Below are 18,156 nucleotides of genomic sequence, written 5' to 3'. Positions count from 1 at the left end.
TGCAAAATTTGCTGAGAAATAGAATTCAAAACAGAACAATAGTAAAGAGACAGTTTTATGTAACTGGTTTGACTGTATCTCAAGCTATTAACTTCCTGCATAAGAAAGCTAACCAACCATCTGTGCAATCACAGTTCTGCTATTAAGATAATCTGCCTTTAGATGAAGATACCCACTGAAAAGGCAGCTACATTATGCTATTTAATAACAGCAGTTAGTTTTATTTCATATCTTTGTAGTTTCCATGACATTACCTCCAAAGTAAGACATACTGGTAATGTTACTATCAAGAAAATTGATTCAGTGTATCTGTTATCAAATGAAAAATGAATATAACATATATGATACAAAAAAGGCTGTTGAGTTTACTTAATCAGATATTCCTTTCTATAAAGGTATTATAAACTTACAAATAATTACATTTGAAATAAAATTACAATTATTAAATTAAGAAATTAAATTTATTGTTATGTAAATATAATATTTTTATACAAATACAGTACATAACCTTTATATATTTAAACAACTTAACATAACATTCTGTATTATAATGGTCCACACTAAATCTAACTAATTTTTTTAAAAATGTTACGTTACTTTAAAGGTGTCATATGTTAACATAAGATACAAAATTACAAAACATAATTATGTTTATTTTTATCAGATAATAAATAATTTTTGTTTTGATAAAACAATAAAATTACTACATATATCTTTTATATTATCATCATATGACACCAATTACAATACATATAATAATTACCTTACCATTATTTAATATAATTACTTAATACCATTATATACAGTTCCTTTCAATGTGAGATACTTTTCAGTCTTGTATTTTTTCCATAAAATTCAACAAGGAAATGAGCATAATTATAAAAAAAAAAAATACATTTTATTAAATAAGTATAATTAATGAGAAATATACAAATTACAAAAAAAAAGAAGTTTAATGATTATGTGCAATTGAAAGAAAATTTTATAGAAATTTCAATGTTAACAAAAGAAAGTTAAAGCTTATCTCTTTGATTTTGGTGCGAGTATAATCCATATGATAAGCTAGTTACAATATCTTCAACAATATGATCAAAGTTTAAAAATAATAAAGTTTTTATCCACAACCAATGATTTTACATTATAAGTAATTAAATGAAAAGTTTTCATGAATGGTCAACTTTGTAAATGATTGAAATCAAAATCAATAAGGTAGGCTTCAGCAGAAGGGTGCTCAAGAATTTACAGATACATTTTTTAAGGTTCATTATAATGTAATATTCACCGTACAGCAGGCAGAATTTTAAAATAAAATGGGGAAATGAATTGGTCAGTTTATCAGCATATCATTTCATTAACTCTTTCCTGCCTATTGAGAATTCTAAAAACATATTTTAAGAGAATAAATTTAATTAAAGCAATATCTACAGAGATGATCAATGGAAGCATGAACATGTTTAAAATACATTAAAGCAGTTGTCATGTAGACCTTTGGTATATCTAACAAAGAATCTTACAAAATAAAAGCACAAGATGAAGCAAGAATAATTTAATGTAAGGTAATTATGGTAACAGGCAAAGTTAAATTTCATTATTTCTCACGTTTCATTTTAGTAACACAAACTGGGTGTGGTTTTGATTTTGATGGGTGGTAGTATATCTGGTCAGAATTTATTGGCTAATGACCAAGACAATTAATGTAAACAAATAGGTTCATTTTAGGAAAATCTTTAATATAAAAATTTCTGATGGTAGTTCTAATAACTTAATTAGCAAAAAAGAGTTCTTTCTTTAATTATACATTTCCACATACTGAAACCATTTTATATTAAATCAACTTAAATATCTTATAATTATACCAAGTTAATTATATAATTTGATTTAAATTAGTCTGTCACTTAACTAGTTGTTTCAGTTTCATTCTTTACAATTAGCAAAGTATGGCACAATATATTTATTTTTAAATTGTCATTTAATTATGAACCAATCTTAATTATTGATTTTTATTCATAATTTTGTACTTTGTAATGCTGCTCTAATCAAGATTTTTCAACAATTTCTCTTGATTCCTATAGGCAAATATTGGAGCAGATGTTTTTTTGTTGTCCGTGGAATAGCAAAACTACTACTCCTGACATGATGTATTAATTCTTTGATCTGAATGAAGTCTTTATTTTGCTTAATTTTTTTTTTACTGAAAATACGGTCAATTACTAAATCCTTCAGATGTGGAATAAAGCATATAATTAAAAAAAAAAAACAAATAAAACAACATTCATGAAGGCAAATCTCGATACTTAAGGAAACGTCCTATAATTTCACATATTCTTTGAATCATTTAACAGAGTTTTCCTTACTCAGTAATATTATATAGTACGTAAGCTACATCTAATTTTAAATTATGTGAGAAATACTTAATAAGAAAAATTAGAAAGATTTAAATTATAAAAACAAAAGTCTTATTATTTAAATTATAAATTGTGTAATTTTTTGAATGTTTTAATTAAATTGTGAAACTATATTCGCACACATTTTTATTCCTATTTTGTTTATTTTTCATTAGTTACTACCACCTAATCTGTTAACATTAGTCTCTCAAATTTTATTGCAAAATAGAAACCAATTTCTAACAAACTACAACTTTTTAAAGTCTAGCTTTCAAAAATTAAGGTTAGTTTTTTATGTAAAAAAAAAAAAATGAATCTGTTAGTTGTAAATTATTTTGTTATAGATCATGGATTTTCTATACCACATGGTAAAAATGTTGGGTTTTTTAAGAGATGCCTGCAAAGTCATATTGTTTATGAATAGGCCTAATTGGTGGTTAGGTTACATTTTTCATGTGTTAAACCATGTGCAATATCTTGTTGGTACATGTCTGCTGATATCTTTTTGCTAGGCTAGCAATAACTGATTCGTTGTTTGTGACTGCAGCCACAGAACGGTTGTGGTTAACCTGTCTAATCATGTCACTTTTTATGTTAGCTTGTTAAACTAATGATAAACAATGAGTGTGCAGTACTTACAAAATTAACACATTTTAAACTCTAACAGGCAATGTTCTAATGGACATGGTATGCCTCTTTCTTTGACAGATTCAAGAGATCACTGGCTGTGTGTAAAGCGTGAAACTGATGAATGGGTATAGGATGACAAAAAAATACGTGCTTAGAAAACTTGAAAATAATTTATTCGTAGGCAGAATATGTTACTACAAAGTTCTATGTTAAAGAACTAAAAATGACTGGACCTACTTACTATAACTGACTGGAAAAACTTATTATGGAAAGTTTGTGCTAACTGTTATAAAATCAGGTTAAGATTGGTGGTCCAGGATATACCATTGAAACTGAAGAGTATTCTTTCTCAAAAAGAACACGTAAAAATAATAAAAAGATGCTTTATTGTGTAGAAATTTTTGCTTAACCAGTATGAAAAGTGTTTTGTTTTAAATAAAAGTGTGGCAAGTAAAATGATGTCTTCGCTAAATCTACCTGACATATAAAATGTTTTAAGATTGGCAGGTGTCTTCTTAAAAAGATCAAAGAATTTTACAAATTGATTAATTCTTGGAAGTATCCAAATATCTAGTGTTATTTTCTTTATTCAGGATTTGTAAGCATCTATGTTTCTTGTACCTGTAATGAGTGTACTTGTACTCTGAACTATCAGGCCAGATCGTGCTGTTAATTAGAACCTAGCAACAAATGGTAGCTAGGAGGATTGCATTGAGGAGCTGCTAATGTAAAATATAACTGGTATAGGTAGGTCTTGAACTGACAACTACCCACATTGTAAAGCTAGGCTGCTTAACCACGTATTCCACTAGAACATAAGGGATTTTACTAAAAACCTTATATACCACAGGATTTTTTCTAATATCTATTCTCATTATAAGTCAATTTATATTACACATTACTCAGGTCAAAGAAATAATTTAAAGCTCATTAAAAAAAATATCAAGTAGTAAAAATTATGCAATATTACCTATTTGTATTTGAATCCTACTAATCTGACAATGCAACACATCATATGCAAAAATTAGACTATTCTTTTCAAAACTGTAATAAGCAGAAAGAAAAATTTTGTAAATTGCATTTATTTAGTGTTTATAAAGTAGTGCAAATAATAATCATTTAACTAATTTCTTTTAACTTTGTAAATAGAATAATTACAAAATTGCAATAAAATGTATTAGTTATCATTCTTAGTTCAAGTTAAAGAAGACAGCAGTTTTGGTATGTTAATTAAATCCATCTGAAGTACTTTAACGACTACTCTGTTCAATAATTGCTGATCTATTTTACTCCAGCACTATACCAATGCACCTTCAGCTAAATGAATCTGGTTAAAGTAATTATTGTCTTGTTACCTACTACTGTGATAAACTTAATTTTGGTTTAAATTGCAAATTATATTTTCAACAAATACAGTTTGGTGGTCCATAGAATGTTTTATATATATATATATATATATATATATATATATATATATATATAGGTAAGTTTTTATATAAATCTAATTTATCATTTAATTCCAAAAGTTCGTATTTTTATTTGTATTAGATATACTGGGAACATGATTTATCAAATGGTCAGATAAAATGGACAAATTTGATTTATAATTAATAATAGCTTTAAAGTATACCTTAAATCTCATATAAAATGAAGTGTTGGCTCTACTAGAATAGAATGATTGCAGTTATCAAATTAGATGAGATCTGATCAAAAGATATGCGGAATTTTAAAATTTCCCAGGCTGTTTAAGTCCAATTGTGACAATTTTTTGTTGTGTAGATACACTTGTCCCCAATATATGCTTACATTGGTAGTCATATTGGATGGTTAGTTTATTGTTGGCTGCTGAAAAGGTAAAATGTGTTTTGGCATGGTTAGCTATTGTGGAAAAAATACAACAAAGAATTTGCATTAAATTTTGCTTTACAAATGGAATAAAATGCAGAACCGCATTGGAAATATTAAATGTTGCTTTTGGTGATTCTTCTGTGAATAAAACAAGCATTTATAGAGGTACAAATGTTTCCAAGAAAGCCAGGAAGATGTTGAAGATGATGAGCACTCTTGACATCCCAGCAGATCAACACAAAACACAATGTCAAAAAAATGAAGAAAATAATTATGGGCAATTGCCAAATCACTATCAGACACTAAATATGGATTACTACCTGGAAGTAATTGAGGTAGGATTACTATGTAGTTTGCATGAAGCAATATGAAGAAATCGCCCAGATTTATGGCAAAACATTCATGGCAATTGTACCATGATATTGCATCTGCTCACACTTCAATGCTTGTTCATGAATTTATAGCAAAAGACAAGATGATTATGATGCCTCAGTTTTTGTATTCACCAGACATGGCCTCCTGTTCTGATCTCCCAAAGTTAAAAGAACCATGAAAGATGATGTTTTGCCAACATTGAAGAAATAGACAGATTTACTGAAGGAGCTGATTGCCATAATGGAAATTATGTTAAAGAGATGCTTTGTGCAACTGCTTTTTCCAAACTTCAAAAAAGCGGTTGCACAAATATATTGTATCTGAAAAGGAGTACTTTTAAGATGACAAAATTAATATTGATGAATAAATAAAAATTCTTTGAGAAAACTAAAATTCCGTGTATTTTTTTTTATCAAACCTTGTATTTTAAACATACTTCAAAAAGGAAAATAATAACCAGTTATTATTTGATAATTATTTTAATTATATTACAAATTTATAATCACTGATGGCAAATATTACTTCAGTATTTATCCAAATTATTTTATTGTTTAAAGAACAACATTTAGACTCAGTAATTAATAAATCTCTTAACAACCTAATACACAGATGATACAACCCTGCTAGCAGACAGCATTGAAGAGCTTGAAACTCTGATCAGAACAGTGCAAAAACAAAGTGAAAACATGGGACTTTATCTCAACATGAAGAAAACAAAGATTTTGACAACTACAGAAGATAAGAACATCAGTGTAAGAATTGGCAACAAGAAAACAGAGGTGGTTAAAGATTTTTGTTCTTGGCTCAGAAATCTGCTGGGATGGAAACTGCACACCTGAAATTAAAATACGTCTAGCAATTGGTAGGGCTACCATGACTGGGATGAACAAAATACGGAAAAGTATGGAAATCAGCTTGAAAACAAGATGCATACTGACCAGCGCAACTGTCTTCCCTATCCTATCCTACGGCTGTGAAACATGAACCAAGACGAAAGAAGGCTGACATGTGCAGGATCAATGCTTTTGAGGTCTGGTGTTGATGCCAGATGCTAAAAATACCATGGACAACAAAAATAACTAACAAAGAAATTTTAGATAAAAATAAATCCTTGGAAAGCAAGATACTGAAGCTGCAACTATCACAATTAGGTCAATTCATGAGAAAAAATAACTCCTTGTAAATGACACCTTACTGAGCATGACAAGATAAGTGGACCAACCAAGAACCTGTGTTGGCTGTATACTGTCAAAGAAGCAATCGTGTGATGGAACTGAAGGAAGCTATCAGAGACTGGAGGAAGAGTTGTACACAGCTGTATGGTTAAGAATTCATAAATATGTAATATACAATGAATTGTGTGTAAAAATTTATCATTACAAAATATTTTTTCGCATTGGTAATTTACAATTTTTTTTTTTTTTTAGTTTATATTGCAGAATAACTTGCAACAACCTATTGCTATTTACTAAACATAACATCTAATAGGCAATTTTGATAAATCTATTCTATTTTATAATTTTGATAACTTATAAATTAATTCATACGATGATTTGTAAATCACATATGTATTTTTTTGGTAAATTAACAATACCATTGGATTATGCAAATTGAGTTTTGTCAAACGTTTTAATAATAAAAAAATTAATGATATTAAAAAAAATAAAAATAAAAGATAGTTAAAATTATAAAAGCTATTATGATAATAGAATAATGGTATATTGAGATTTTTTATGGTAATGGTTTTCAAAAACTTATGAAGCACTATTTTGAAGATTAATAAAATAGAGAAATCATACAATTAATTCTTAAGTTTAAAGATTTGACAAAATATATATATATATATATAGAGTTTAAAGTAATATATAATTAAATTTTTGTACAATGACTAATATTATACGGTTTTCAATAAAAGAACTATGCTCAATAAGTTAACTGTTGTGGTTTAACAAAGGCTGTGATGAATAATTATACAATATTAATAAATGTAAAATTTTTTTTACCAAAATAGCTTGTTATTTGTTTGAATAAAAGATTCTCTTTCCAAGTATCTTTATATTAAACCAATCAGTGAAAAAATTTGGTATTTTGGTAGCCTCTGTCACTTATGCTGAATAACATATATGGTCAATAACAAAAATGTTGTTTCAAGTCATAACATTTTTAAAATTATAATAAATTTTTAACCAAAGATTCTTTAATCATACGTAATTATGAAAAATTATAATTAAAACACATAAAATTAAGTATTTTTGATATAATTTTTTAAAGGTATATACAACTTCTAATTAAAACTTTTAAGCATTAATTAAACTGCAGTTATATTTTTTAATATAACTTTTGAACATTTAGTTCAAAATTACACTTGATAAAATCATATTGAAGAATCTTTTTTTATAGATAAATATAAGATACAGATTTATCAAATGACTTTTCAATACCAAAACATTAATGAGAGTTTGTTTACCTAAGCAGAATACTTCCAGCTGCTGCTGCGAAGAGTGATGCAGGTATTTTTTGACAATCGAATACAAATTATTAAAAACAAGATATTCTTTAATAAACTATAAGAAAAAAGAAGACAATTAATAAAATTTGTCAATTTTTTAAAATTATTTTATATAAACTACATTTTATTTAACTTAAGACTGATAAAAAGTTATTGAATTTTATTACAAAAAGTAATTGAGCAAGATGAAAAGTAAATGATTTTTAGAAATCAACTGGTAGACTACAAAACTTATCCTGGAGCAGACATTGATAGCAACCATAATTTAGAGATAATGAAATCTGTGGAAATTAGAGAAGCTTGAGAAAGAGTAGGTAAAGAAGCTTTTTGAGGAGAACATCGCAAGAGGACTGAATAAAAAAAGATAAGGTAGAAAATATAGAAGAATGACAGAATGTTAAAAAGGAAATTCTTAAATCAGCAGAAGCGAACTTAGGCAGAATAAAGAGAACTGGTAAAAAACTTTGATATCAAAGGATATATTGCAGCTGATGGATGAACGTAGAAAATATAATAATACTATTTATTGACAATTAAGAAATATGTTCAGAAGTGGAAAGAAAAATGATCATTGGTAAAATAGATGGAGCATACAGGAAAGTTAAGGAGAATTTTGTGGTACATAAATTAAAATAGAATAATGTGTTAAACAAAGATGGTAAAACAATTTATAATATGAAAGAAAAGGTTGATAGGTGGGTGGAATATATTGAGGAGTTATAAGGAGGAAATTAATTAGAAACTGGTGTTACAGCGGAAAAGGAAGTCGAAGAGGATGGAAATGGATACAATACTGAGATCTGTGTTCATCTCAGATCTCAGTATTGTAAGATTGGCGAAAAATGTTGAGCAAGTGTTGGCACAACTCAATCCATCATTCAAAACAAACTGATCTACTGTGAGGCCATTCATCACAAAGCCGAGAGATTTTGCATTTGCACCGAACTCAAAAATAATTTCAATAATGAAGGTGATGCATTTTTGGACAGGATTTTAACCTGTGATGAAACTTGGGTACATCATTTTTAGCTGGAGTCCAAGCATCAAAGAATGCAGTGGAAATACCCTGAATCATCTGTCCGTAAGAAATTCAAAATGTAACCATCGGCTAGTAAGGTCATGTTAACCATCTCTTGGAATACCCATGATCCGATTTTTCTATGATTATTTGGAGGAGCAATGCACTATCAACAGCCTATATTACTCAGCCATGATAGAGCAGTCAAGCTTGCGTTGAAAAGGAAAGGCTGCTTCTTCAAGACAATGCTTGATCTCATACGGCACAACTCACTCCGGAAACTATTGGCAAACTGGGTTGGGAGCTCCTATCTCATTCTCCTTACAGCCCTGACCTTGCCCTTTCGGTCCGATGAAAGAAGTTTTGCATGACATTAAATTCAATGACAACAAAGAGGTACAGAAAAAGTAGAAAACTGGCTTCAAGATCAAGGTAAAGAATTCTTTGCTGAGGGGACAAGTGCAGAGAAGTTGGGGATTACATGGGAAAGTAGAAAAAAAATTTGTTTAATTATTGAATGACCCTCAAATTAAAAATTTCCATTTACAAAGGGAATTAACATGAGATTCTTACACAGTCACTAAAAGGGCTAAAAACAACAGTGGTAACTGAAACTTATGCAAAAAAACTACCAAATATTACATTAAGGAAAAGGTGTTTGTATTAATTTTTTCTTAAAGACAAATAAAATATCACTTCTCATAGATCCACTATCCCATATATCCACTTTTCTTTAGTTAATTATTCAACAAAGTACACTTCTTCAAATTCCGGAGAATTTTCTACCTTATAATATTGGAATCAGTTTACTTTAGCTGGATAATTATGAGTTGCACTAACAAATAAAATAATTACATTCTTGTATTAAGTTCAATTGAGTGAAAAAAGTCTACCCTTTTATTATATAATCAAGTAAATTTAAGAGTTTTTAAAGTAAAATATTGTAAAACAAAAAAAAAAATCTTATTTCACAAAGGAGAAAAAATATTTTAATCTATGCATAAGATCTACTGAAAATAAAATAAATATTTGTTTGCATCACGAAAGTGAAAAATATAATTACCCTCTTCTAAACAAAAAGAAATAACATAAAAACAATTCTTTTTTTGATATTAATTCAAAGTAATTCACGGAAAAAATGAATGAAAATTTTAAAGTATATCTTTTATTAAAAAAAGGACAAAAGTTCATCCGTTTATTTAGAAAATTATAAGTTTTGTCACAGAAATCACCATTAAACACTTTGGCAAGATTTATTAACACCTTCATAAACTTAAATTTTATTATAATGAATTTAAAAAAATATTTACTAGTATTTAATAATTGTAAATTTATAAATGATTAAAATGTTTTAGACTTATGACTGATTAATAATAATTTTAATCTTACACAAACTGCTTGTTGTACGCCTACATTTCATAAGTAAATATCTTAAGATAAAATTAAATGATACAACTTACAACCAAGTAGTATATTAAATGTTAATTTTGTTTATGAAAAAAATGTTATAAGGAACTTTTATTTGGATAATTTATTTTGTAATGTTTTACTCATTACAGGCTTTAAGTAATCTCCCACCTCTTTATGATAATAAACTAATAAACATGCAAGACTGAGATTAATTATTTTATTATTCTTATAATTACTATTAAGGATGCCATTTAAAAAAATATGTAATTGTATAGTATACTAACATCAAACTGTACACAACCATGCTATAATAAAATAGCAATTAAAAACAAAAAAAAACTAGAAACAAATTTCATGGAAAATAAAAAGTAGACCATAACAGTTTAAAAGTACAATTTTCCATCGTCATTACACTAAACTTATGTGGGTACCCAACTTTTCATTACAAATAAAATTCTGGACTACAAGTAATTACATCATAAGCACTGTATTAAATCATAACTTCTATATTACAGGCTATTCTTTTAAAGGCTATTTTCCATTTAATATAATATATAAATACATTTATATTTGTAAATAATTTAATGTTAAACCTATCCAGTACCTTTATTGTATACTGTCCTATAAAATAAAACTTTTATTCAATTTTTCAAAAGATTATAATAGTTTTAAAATAACCTACAATCATTATTATTATTTATTATGGAAAACTAAGTGTTTTATGGACAATTACATTTTTTTATAACAAAAATAATCCCTACATTTATTATTGTTCTTACAAGTAGTAATAAAGTAAAACTTGATGAAAAAATATTTCCATAAAAATCATAGACACCATTTCTCCTACCCATTACCTTTTTCATAAATTTTATTATGAACTTCCATCAGTACCACCATCTGGTCCTGGAGGCTGTGCTGGAGGATTATCATTTCCCAACTGACGTCTAAGTTGTTCAATTAGAGCAGGATTTTCTGATTGCATCTGTTGGGCTAACTGTTGGCCAGCCTGAAGCAATTGTTCCATGGTTGAACCATTTTGAGATAAAGTACCAGACATAATATTATTCATCATCGACTGCATTGTAGGATTTGAAAGCATTTGTGTAGCCATATTTAATAAAGCTGGATTTGTTAAAACCATTCCAAGATCAACATTTGAACGTCTATTACTTTCTGTATTAAGTTTATCCTCAGCTAACTGTAAATTATTACGATAACTTTCATTTTCTGGTTCTAAATCCAGAGCTTTTCTATAGCTTTCCCACGCTTCTTGATGTCTGTTTAAACTGGAATATGCTAAGCCAAGTCTGCCATATGCTTTACCATATGACGGATCTATTTGTAAAGCAGTCTTGCAGTCTTTTATTGCAGCTTCATGATTGTTTAATTTACTATAGGCTGCAGCTCTATTGCAATAAAAAACTGCATTTTTTGGATCCAGCGATATAGCTTTAGTATAACACTCTAATGCATCTGCAAAATCTTGACTACTCATTAAAGAATTACCTTCATTTTTTAGCTTTTCTGCTTTGACCTTATCTTCCGCTGAAACAGGTTTTTCAGATTCAACTAAATAATTCTGAAATATTGCCAGTAAAGATGCTTGAACATCTAATGACGTATCTCCGGGAGTAATATTGTAGGCACTTTCCAAACATTGAATAGAGACCTCTAATCCCTCACACCCATCAGCGGGTAGGATTCCACTTTCTACCTGGGATCTAAGAAATTTTATTATAGCAAACACTAGCTTTTTAGTATCGCCCATTGCCATTTTAGACTGTATTAATTCGAGAATAGAAATACGGTAATAACTTACTATCGGACTACCTTTCAACAAACCTAACCTCTACACACACAACACGTTGATATCGTTCTAAAAATCAAAGAAGTTCACATTTGTTAGAAAAAAATAAGAAGTGAAATAATATGCTATAATTAAGCTAACTTGCAACACGTCACGATGTTACTAAATTCTATAAACACAAAATTTCAATCAGAATTTAACATCTATTACATGCAATACAATGTGTCACACCCAGTTCAAGTAATCAAAGTACAACTAAATTCATTTAAAAAAAATTGTGCTTTCAATTCCGACAAAATCGCTCACAAACCACTACACGGCAACGAAACTCAGCTGTTCACATTTCTTTGCAGAACATCGTCATTGTGAAACAGGCGTACCATAAAAATAATTTAATCAATATTATTGACTTAACTAAAATTTCTTGTTAACAGTCAATATTTTTATGGAGTAATTTTCTTTAAGTGTAAGAAAAAAAATTTCAAATCATTTAAAAAATTAAAACAGAAATTGTAATACGACTTTTTTCAATACCAGCCTTTTATTAAATAATACGTTATGACGATACACTTTATTTATATTTACAAAAATCTTTTATTACTTTTCCTTTTTTTTCTATCAAAGAAGGTTTTCTTTAACGTTCTAAGAATTGTAATATTCTGTCCTAGATCTCATCACTTTTACAGTAAATCATCACTAAATAACAAATGACCGCCCGATAAACGAAAGACTTAGCAACAAGGGTCATTCGTTCAGGCTCTGATTACTAGGGAGGTAATAATCTCTCGCTATATTTGCGTTCCATTCCACTTTTTCAATTGAAGTATTCGTTACATAGTTTAGTTGTACGAAATACGTACGTTAGTATGTACATTAAATATACGTATTAACGTTGGATTTTTTGGCTTTGATTAGTTAATTATTTTTTTAATACTTTTACTGGGATCAACTATTTGCTTCTGGAGATTTCTTGATCTTCTTCTTTCATTTTCCTGTTTAATTACCGTTCAGATAATACTTCAGAGGATTAATTAAGATGACATGTATGAGTGTAAATGAAGTGTAGTTTTGCATAATCTCACTACGACCATTCCATAGGTGTGTGGTTAATTGAAACCCAGTCACCAAAGAACACCGGTATCCACGATCTAGTATTCAAATACGTATAAAAATAACTGACTTTACTAGATTGAGATTTTTTGTTAGATTTAAACTGCATTGCCCGTGAAGACTCCTTTTGTCTGCTTGTAATTTACGTACCGTTTGTGGACGTTTTATGTCTCGATAAATAGTAGCCGAAAATTATCCCACACTGATATTTAGCAGTTATAAATAATACATATATTTCTTGTTTAGATAAGCATTATGAGAATAAAAATTAAAAATGTAATTTTAATTAATTGAATAACGTAAAATATTGTTTTTTTTTAAATATTCTTTATACATTTATTTCTTTTTTGTAGAAAATGTACAAAAGTAATAATTATAAATAAATTAATAATACTCATTAAAAAACTAATACACTTAAATAATACTACAAGGTTGTTCTCAAACTAAAACTAAGTCAAACAAAAGAGTACAGAAAACATTACAATAATATGAATGTCTTAAGGTAAACAGTATTCATTTGTATAATGAAGATAATTTTTATACAGTGTATCATGAAGTTCTACTGGGACTTTCATAGCTTTCTCTACTCGTGTAAATAATGGAATAAGTTCATACAAATATGTACTAAAATGCTTTGTTTGCGACTTATGGCTAGTGAAAGATTTCACTTGAATTTCAGTACCTCGGGTTAAATGAGGTACAGATTTAGTCATTTCATATGGCTTTTGACCTGAAAAATTAGGTCCTAGAATAGATCTGCAGTAGTCTGAGGCTAAATTTCATATTAAAAAGAAGATAAAAAATTAAGTTCATATTAGTAGAATTTTGAATACTTTTATCTAACCTAAATACAAGCTGAAGCAGATAAACACATATTAGTTCTTTTTGTATATCTAGTGCCATATTCTGTGAAAAAAAAGTTCTTTTATATACAAAAAATAGCAAATTTTTAACAAACAATCCTTTAAAGTGAATAACATTAAAATCGATTACAGCAGTTCTGTTGGATGCAGAAATGGCTTAAACAAATTTTCAACAGAATTCATACACAATAAGAGGATGTAACACAAAATTAAAAGAATTATTCTGAATAAGTATTCTGTAACAATAAAGATAGAGTAGTGCCTAATAACACGTTGGAAGTTGAACTTTAGTTAAAGTTAATTGTTTTTATTTGTAAAAAAGTTTCTTAATTTTAACAAACATACTATTAACATGTATTAAATTTTTATCAGTCATCATTATATCATCCGGTATTCGCCTGGCAACAAGTTCCTTATGCCACTGTTGTCTACATCTATTTCTGTTCCAAGCTTTTCTTGTTCCATTGCACTTTCATTCTTCACCTTGTTGATTAACTTCATCCTTCTTTCTCGTTCTACTGACCCTTCCAATGGACTTGTCAAGATTCCACTTCGTCTAACCACATCTTCTAACCAGTTTCCTTTTCTTTTGTGTTCTTCCCTCCTAAGTGCTTTTCCTTCTTTATTCTTATACATTACTTCCTTATTTCTTACTTTATCCATCTCCATCTTTCCTTCTCCACGTCACATCTCGGAAGCCTCAATCCAGTCCCTCTCCCTCTTTCTCATCACCCATACTTCACTTTTACACGAGACACTCCATACATAATATTTGGTTAACCTCTTCTTTAAGTTCAGACTTTTTCTACATAGTAATTTCCTTTTCTTATTGAAAGCTTCTTTTGCCATTGTATCCTTCTTTTTATTTCCATTGTGTTCCTCCTGTCTTCTATCACCATAGACACCAAATGAAATTTTTTTCCTTTTTCTATTCCTTCACTTGTTCTTATTACTTAGTCTTATCTATTTGTTTACTTCTGTTTTAATTTTCTGTGTATTTATTTTTATTCCATAATCCTTCATTTCTTTTCCAGGGCTATTAACAACCTTTCAAGCATGTGTGTGTGTGCTGTCAGGTAGAATTACCATATTTATCAGCAAACCTTATGCATCTTATTTTTCATTCTCGTATATTTATTTCTTCTGATATATTCTTTATCATATATTTAATGTAAATGTTGAACAACGTCCATGAGAGGCAGCATCTTTGCTTAATACGAGGGTTATTTTTTTTTAAAGGTCCGATCAGTCACAAAATTAAAACCACAGTGAAAATAAAAATTTTTTTATTTGTAACAAGTATTTACATAGTTATGCTATTTCTCTACATAGTCGCCACTCCAATTTAGACATTTGTCATAGTGTGGTACCAACTTTCCAATACCCTCGTCATAGAACGGAGCTGTCTGTGTTTTCAGCCATGTTTCTACGCTGGTCTGCAGCTCGATGTCTGTGCCAAAATGTTGTACTCCTAGCCAGCATTTCATGTGAGCAAAGAGGTGAAAATCGAATGGAACCAAGTCCGGGCTGCATGGTAGGTGATCAAACACTTCCCAAAGAAAACGCTGCAGGAGCTTCTTTGTTACAGCTGCAGTGTGCGGCCGAGCATTGTCATGGAGAAAGACAATGTGTTTACGCCAATGCGTAAAGTAACTTTAATCCAATATATTCAAGGTCTTCTCGTAGTGTCAAGTTCACCGTAATTTTCTATTTTGTCTGCTGTGGTCGTAATGATTCATAAAAACAATTTCTATTTAGCCAAATTAGTCATAACTGTTTTGTTATCTCCAATTTTAATGTTGTCAAAGTTCCTAGAAGTCTAATTTTCTTTGTCTGCGATGATGTCGTTCCTCAACTTGTTCGTATTCAGAAATTATCTTATCAGTCTTACATAATTCTTTTAATGGTCTGCTTGTTTATAAAAAAAATCAGTGTTATGTTTATCGTTCCCGAATTACCCACGTTTCTCTAATCGTTCCCAAACTTCCCGTTTATGCTGTTTCTTTTCCGCACTAACACTTACACACTACCTGTTGTCGTCAACACACACACTCTTCTGTCCACGACTTAGTTTGCTTCCCCTTCTTCTCATCTCGCCACTTTTCTCCAGTGCAGGTCAGACTTCTACTGTGTGCGGATGTTCTGCTTGCGACTCGCTCACGTTTTCTTTCTCTCTTGTTACATTTCTCTCATTGTGTCAATTTGTATTCATAATTATACAAGTTGTTACATATTGATTTGAAGTGGAGTGAATAATAATTTAAAAAATGTTGTTCATAAATAATTAATATTGTTTAATGTTATGTACCATTAAAAGGTAAAGTAAGTGTGCTTTATTAACTGCTACGATGCTGAAATATTTTATGTGTAACGTTTAAAAATTAGTGTTTGAGTTAAAGACTGTAATTTATTAATGTTGGTATGCTTCAGTAAAAATATAAACTGTTATTGTTAACAATTATTCACTACTATTATTATTTACTGAAAGAAATATAATGTGGTTCATAGTCCGGTTAATACGTAATGTGTTAGTAATTAACTACCAAGTCAATTGCATCTTTGGTACTGAAAATCATATTGTTCTGTAAACAATATGCACATACATAATCGCATTCTAATCCCAAAGATTGGGTATATTTAATTAATTTTGACCAAGATTTTGTTTTTAGTGATTTTCAAAGATTACTGATGTTACTTCTATTTTGAAGCATAATTTTTCACAAAAATATATGGAAAATGGGCATGTTTAGTGAACATTTATGTAATGTGTCAAAAAAATTTCCATAAGAAAATAATATACTGTCTTCATCTAAATCTAGTTCGATATCATTACATGTTGTGTATCTAATATTGTGTTTTATATATTCAGATTTAGTTTTTAAATAATCTAAATCAGTTTCATTCAAAGCTTTGCCAATCTTGTCAATTTTATAGATTTCATTAAGAACTGTATTAGCTTAATTTTTTATATATCTTAATTGCGAAAAATGTAGTGATAAATTCAGTGTACTAATATTATGATTTCATGTTTTTAAAATCATTATAACATGATGAATTGCATTGTTACAATATTATTATATTATTGTATTATGTTATAACATTATGTTGCATGATATTGAATTTTCTTTAATCAATGTAAGGTTACTAATCTTTAAGTTCTGAAGAGAAACCAAAAATTCATTTAAGTGATAAAGTCCAATACTTTGGCAAACGAGCTATGTTTAATTTTTGTAATTTATCCAACACAATGCCTGATAACAACATTCCTCTCCGCTTATTCTGAATTGCCCTTCGTAGACGTTGAAGAGTCACGCAGTATGAGGCTGCAGTGATGGTCGTGCCATGTTCCATGAATTCCACCAAGAGCTGCAGACCAGCGTAGAAACATGGCTGAAAACACAGGCGGCTCCGTTCTATGACGAGGGTATTGGAAAGTTGGTACCACGCTACGACAAATGCCTAAATCGGAGTGGCAGAGAAATAGCGTAACTATGTAAGTACTTGTTACAAATAAAAATTTTTATATTTTCACTGTGGTTTTAATTTCATGACTGATCGGACCTTGAAAAAAAAATAATCCTCGTACCTCTACCTAAACCCACCCAGTCACTCATATTTTTATTTACTTTCATTGTTGTTCATGTCATGTATAATTCTTTAATTAATTTTCTGCTTTGCATTCTACTTTTTTTGTCTTTAAGAATTCCCATCATTTTCTCTCATTTGACTATCAAGTGCCATCACTAAATCTGTGAAACATAGACTCATTTCTCTTCCTCTCTCTAAATATCTCTTCAATAATTCTTAATAGTCCAGTGGAATCTAGTTCCGTTCTCTTTAATGAAGCCAACCTGTTCTCTCCTGCATTCTTTGCCATTATTCTTACAACCTCCAGTTTAGGACTCAACAATATTTTAACGTTATGGACTATTAAACTTATTGTTTTGTGTTCTGAACATTTTTTGGTTCCAGTTGTTTTTTTGTTTTTTTTTTAAATTGGTATCATTAATGTTTTCACAAATCTTCAGGCCATTCTTCCATATGATATATCCTATTACACAGTTCACTGATTTTCTTCCAATCCTCACTCATTTGAGCATTGAGCATTGATAAAATTCTGTTGGAAGTTCATTTACTCTTGTTGATCTTTTATTCTTCATTTCTTTATTTGCTTTCTATAATTCATCTTTAATATCGTTAAT

The 18,156-nt window shown here is 29.0% G+C and overlaps 1 protein-coding gene across 1 annotated transcript; it reads right to left on the bottom strand.

Annotated features, from left to right (window-relative positions):
• Nucleotides 1–439: 439 nt before the first annotated feature.
• On the bottom strand, nt 440–12,338 carry LOC142323762 (small glutamine-rich tetratricopeptide repeat-containing protein beta-like). The gene is made up of 2 exons (XM_075363944.1): nt 7,705–12,338; nt 440–4,058 (listed from the first exon to the last, which is right to left on the bottom strand). Exon 1 carries the CDS (start codon nt 11,946–11,948, stop codon nt 11,046–11,048), a length of 903 nt encoding a protein of 300 aa, XP_075220059.1. The 5' UTR covers nt 11,949–12,338; the 3' UTR covers nt 440–4,058; nt 7,705–11,045.
• Nucleotides 12,339–18,156: the final 5,818 nt, after the last annotated feature.

Source organism: Lycorma delicatula, chromosome 4 (genome assembly GCF_047948215.1).
Source record: "Lycorma delicatula isolate Av1 chromosome 4, ASM4794821v1, whole genome shotgun sequence".
NCBI lineage: Eukaryota > Metazoa > Arthropoda > Insecta > Hemiptera > Fulgoridae > Lycorma > Lycorma delicatula.
The sequence above is the reverse complement of the archived record's forward strand: the minus strand, read 5'-3'. Positions and strand labels throughout refer to the sequence as shown.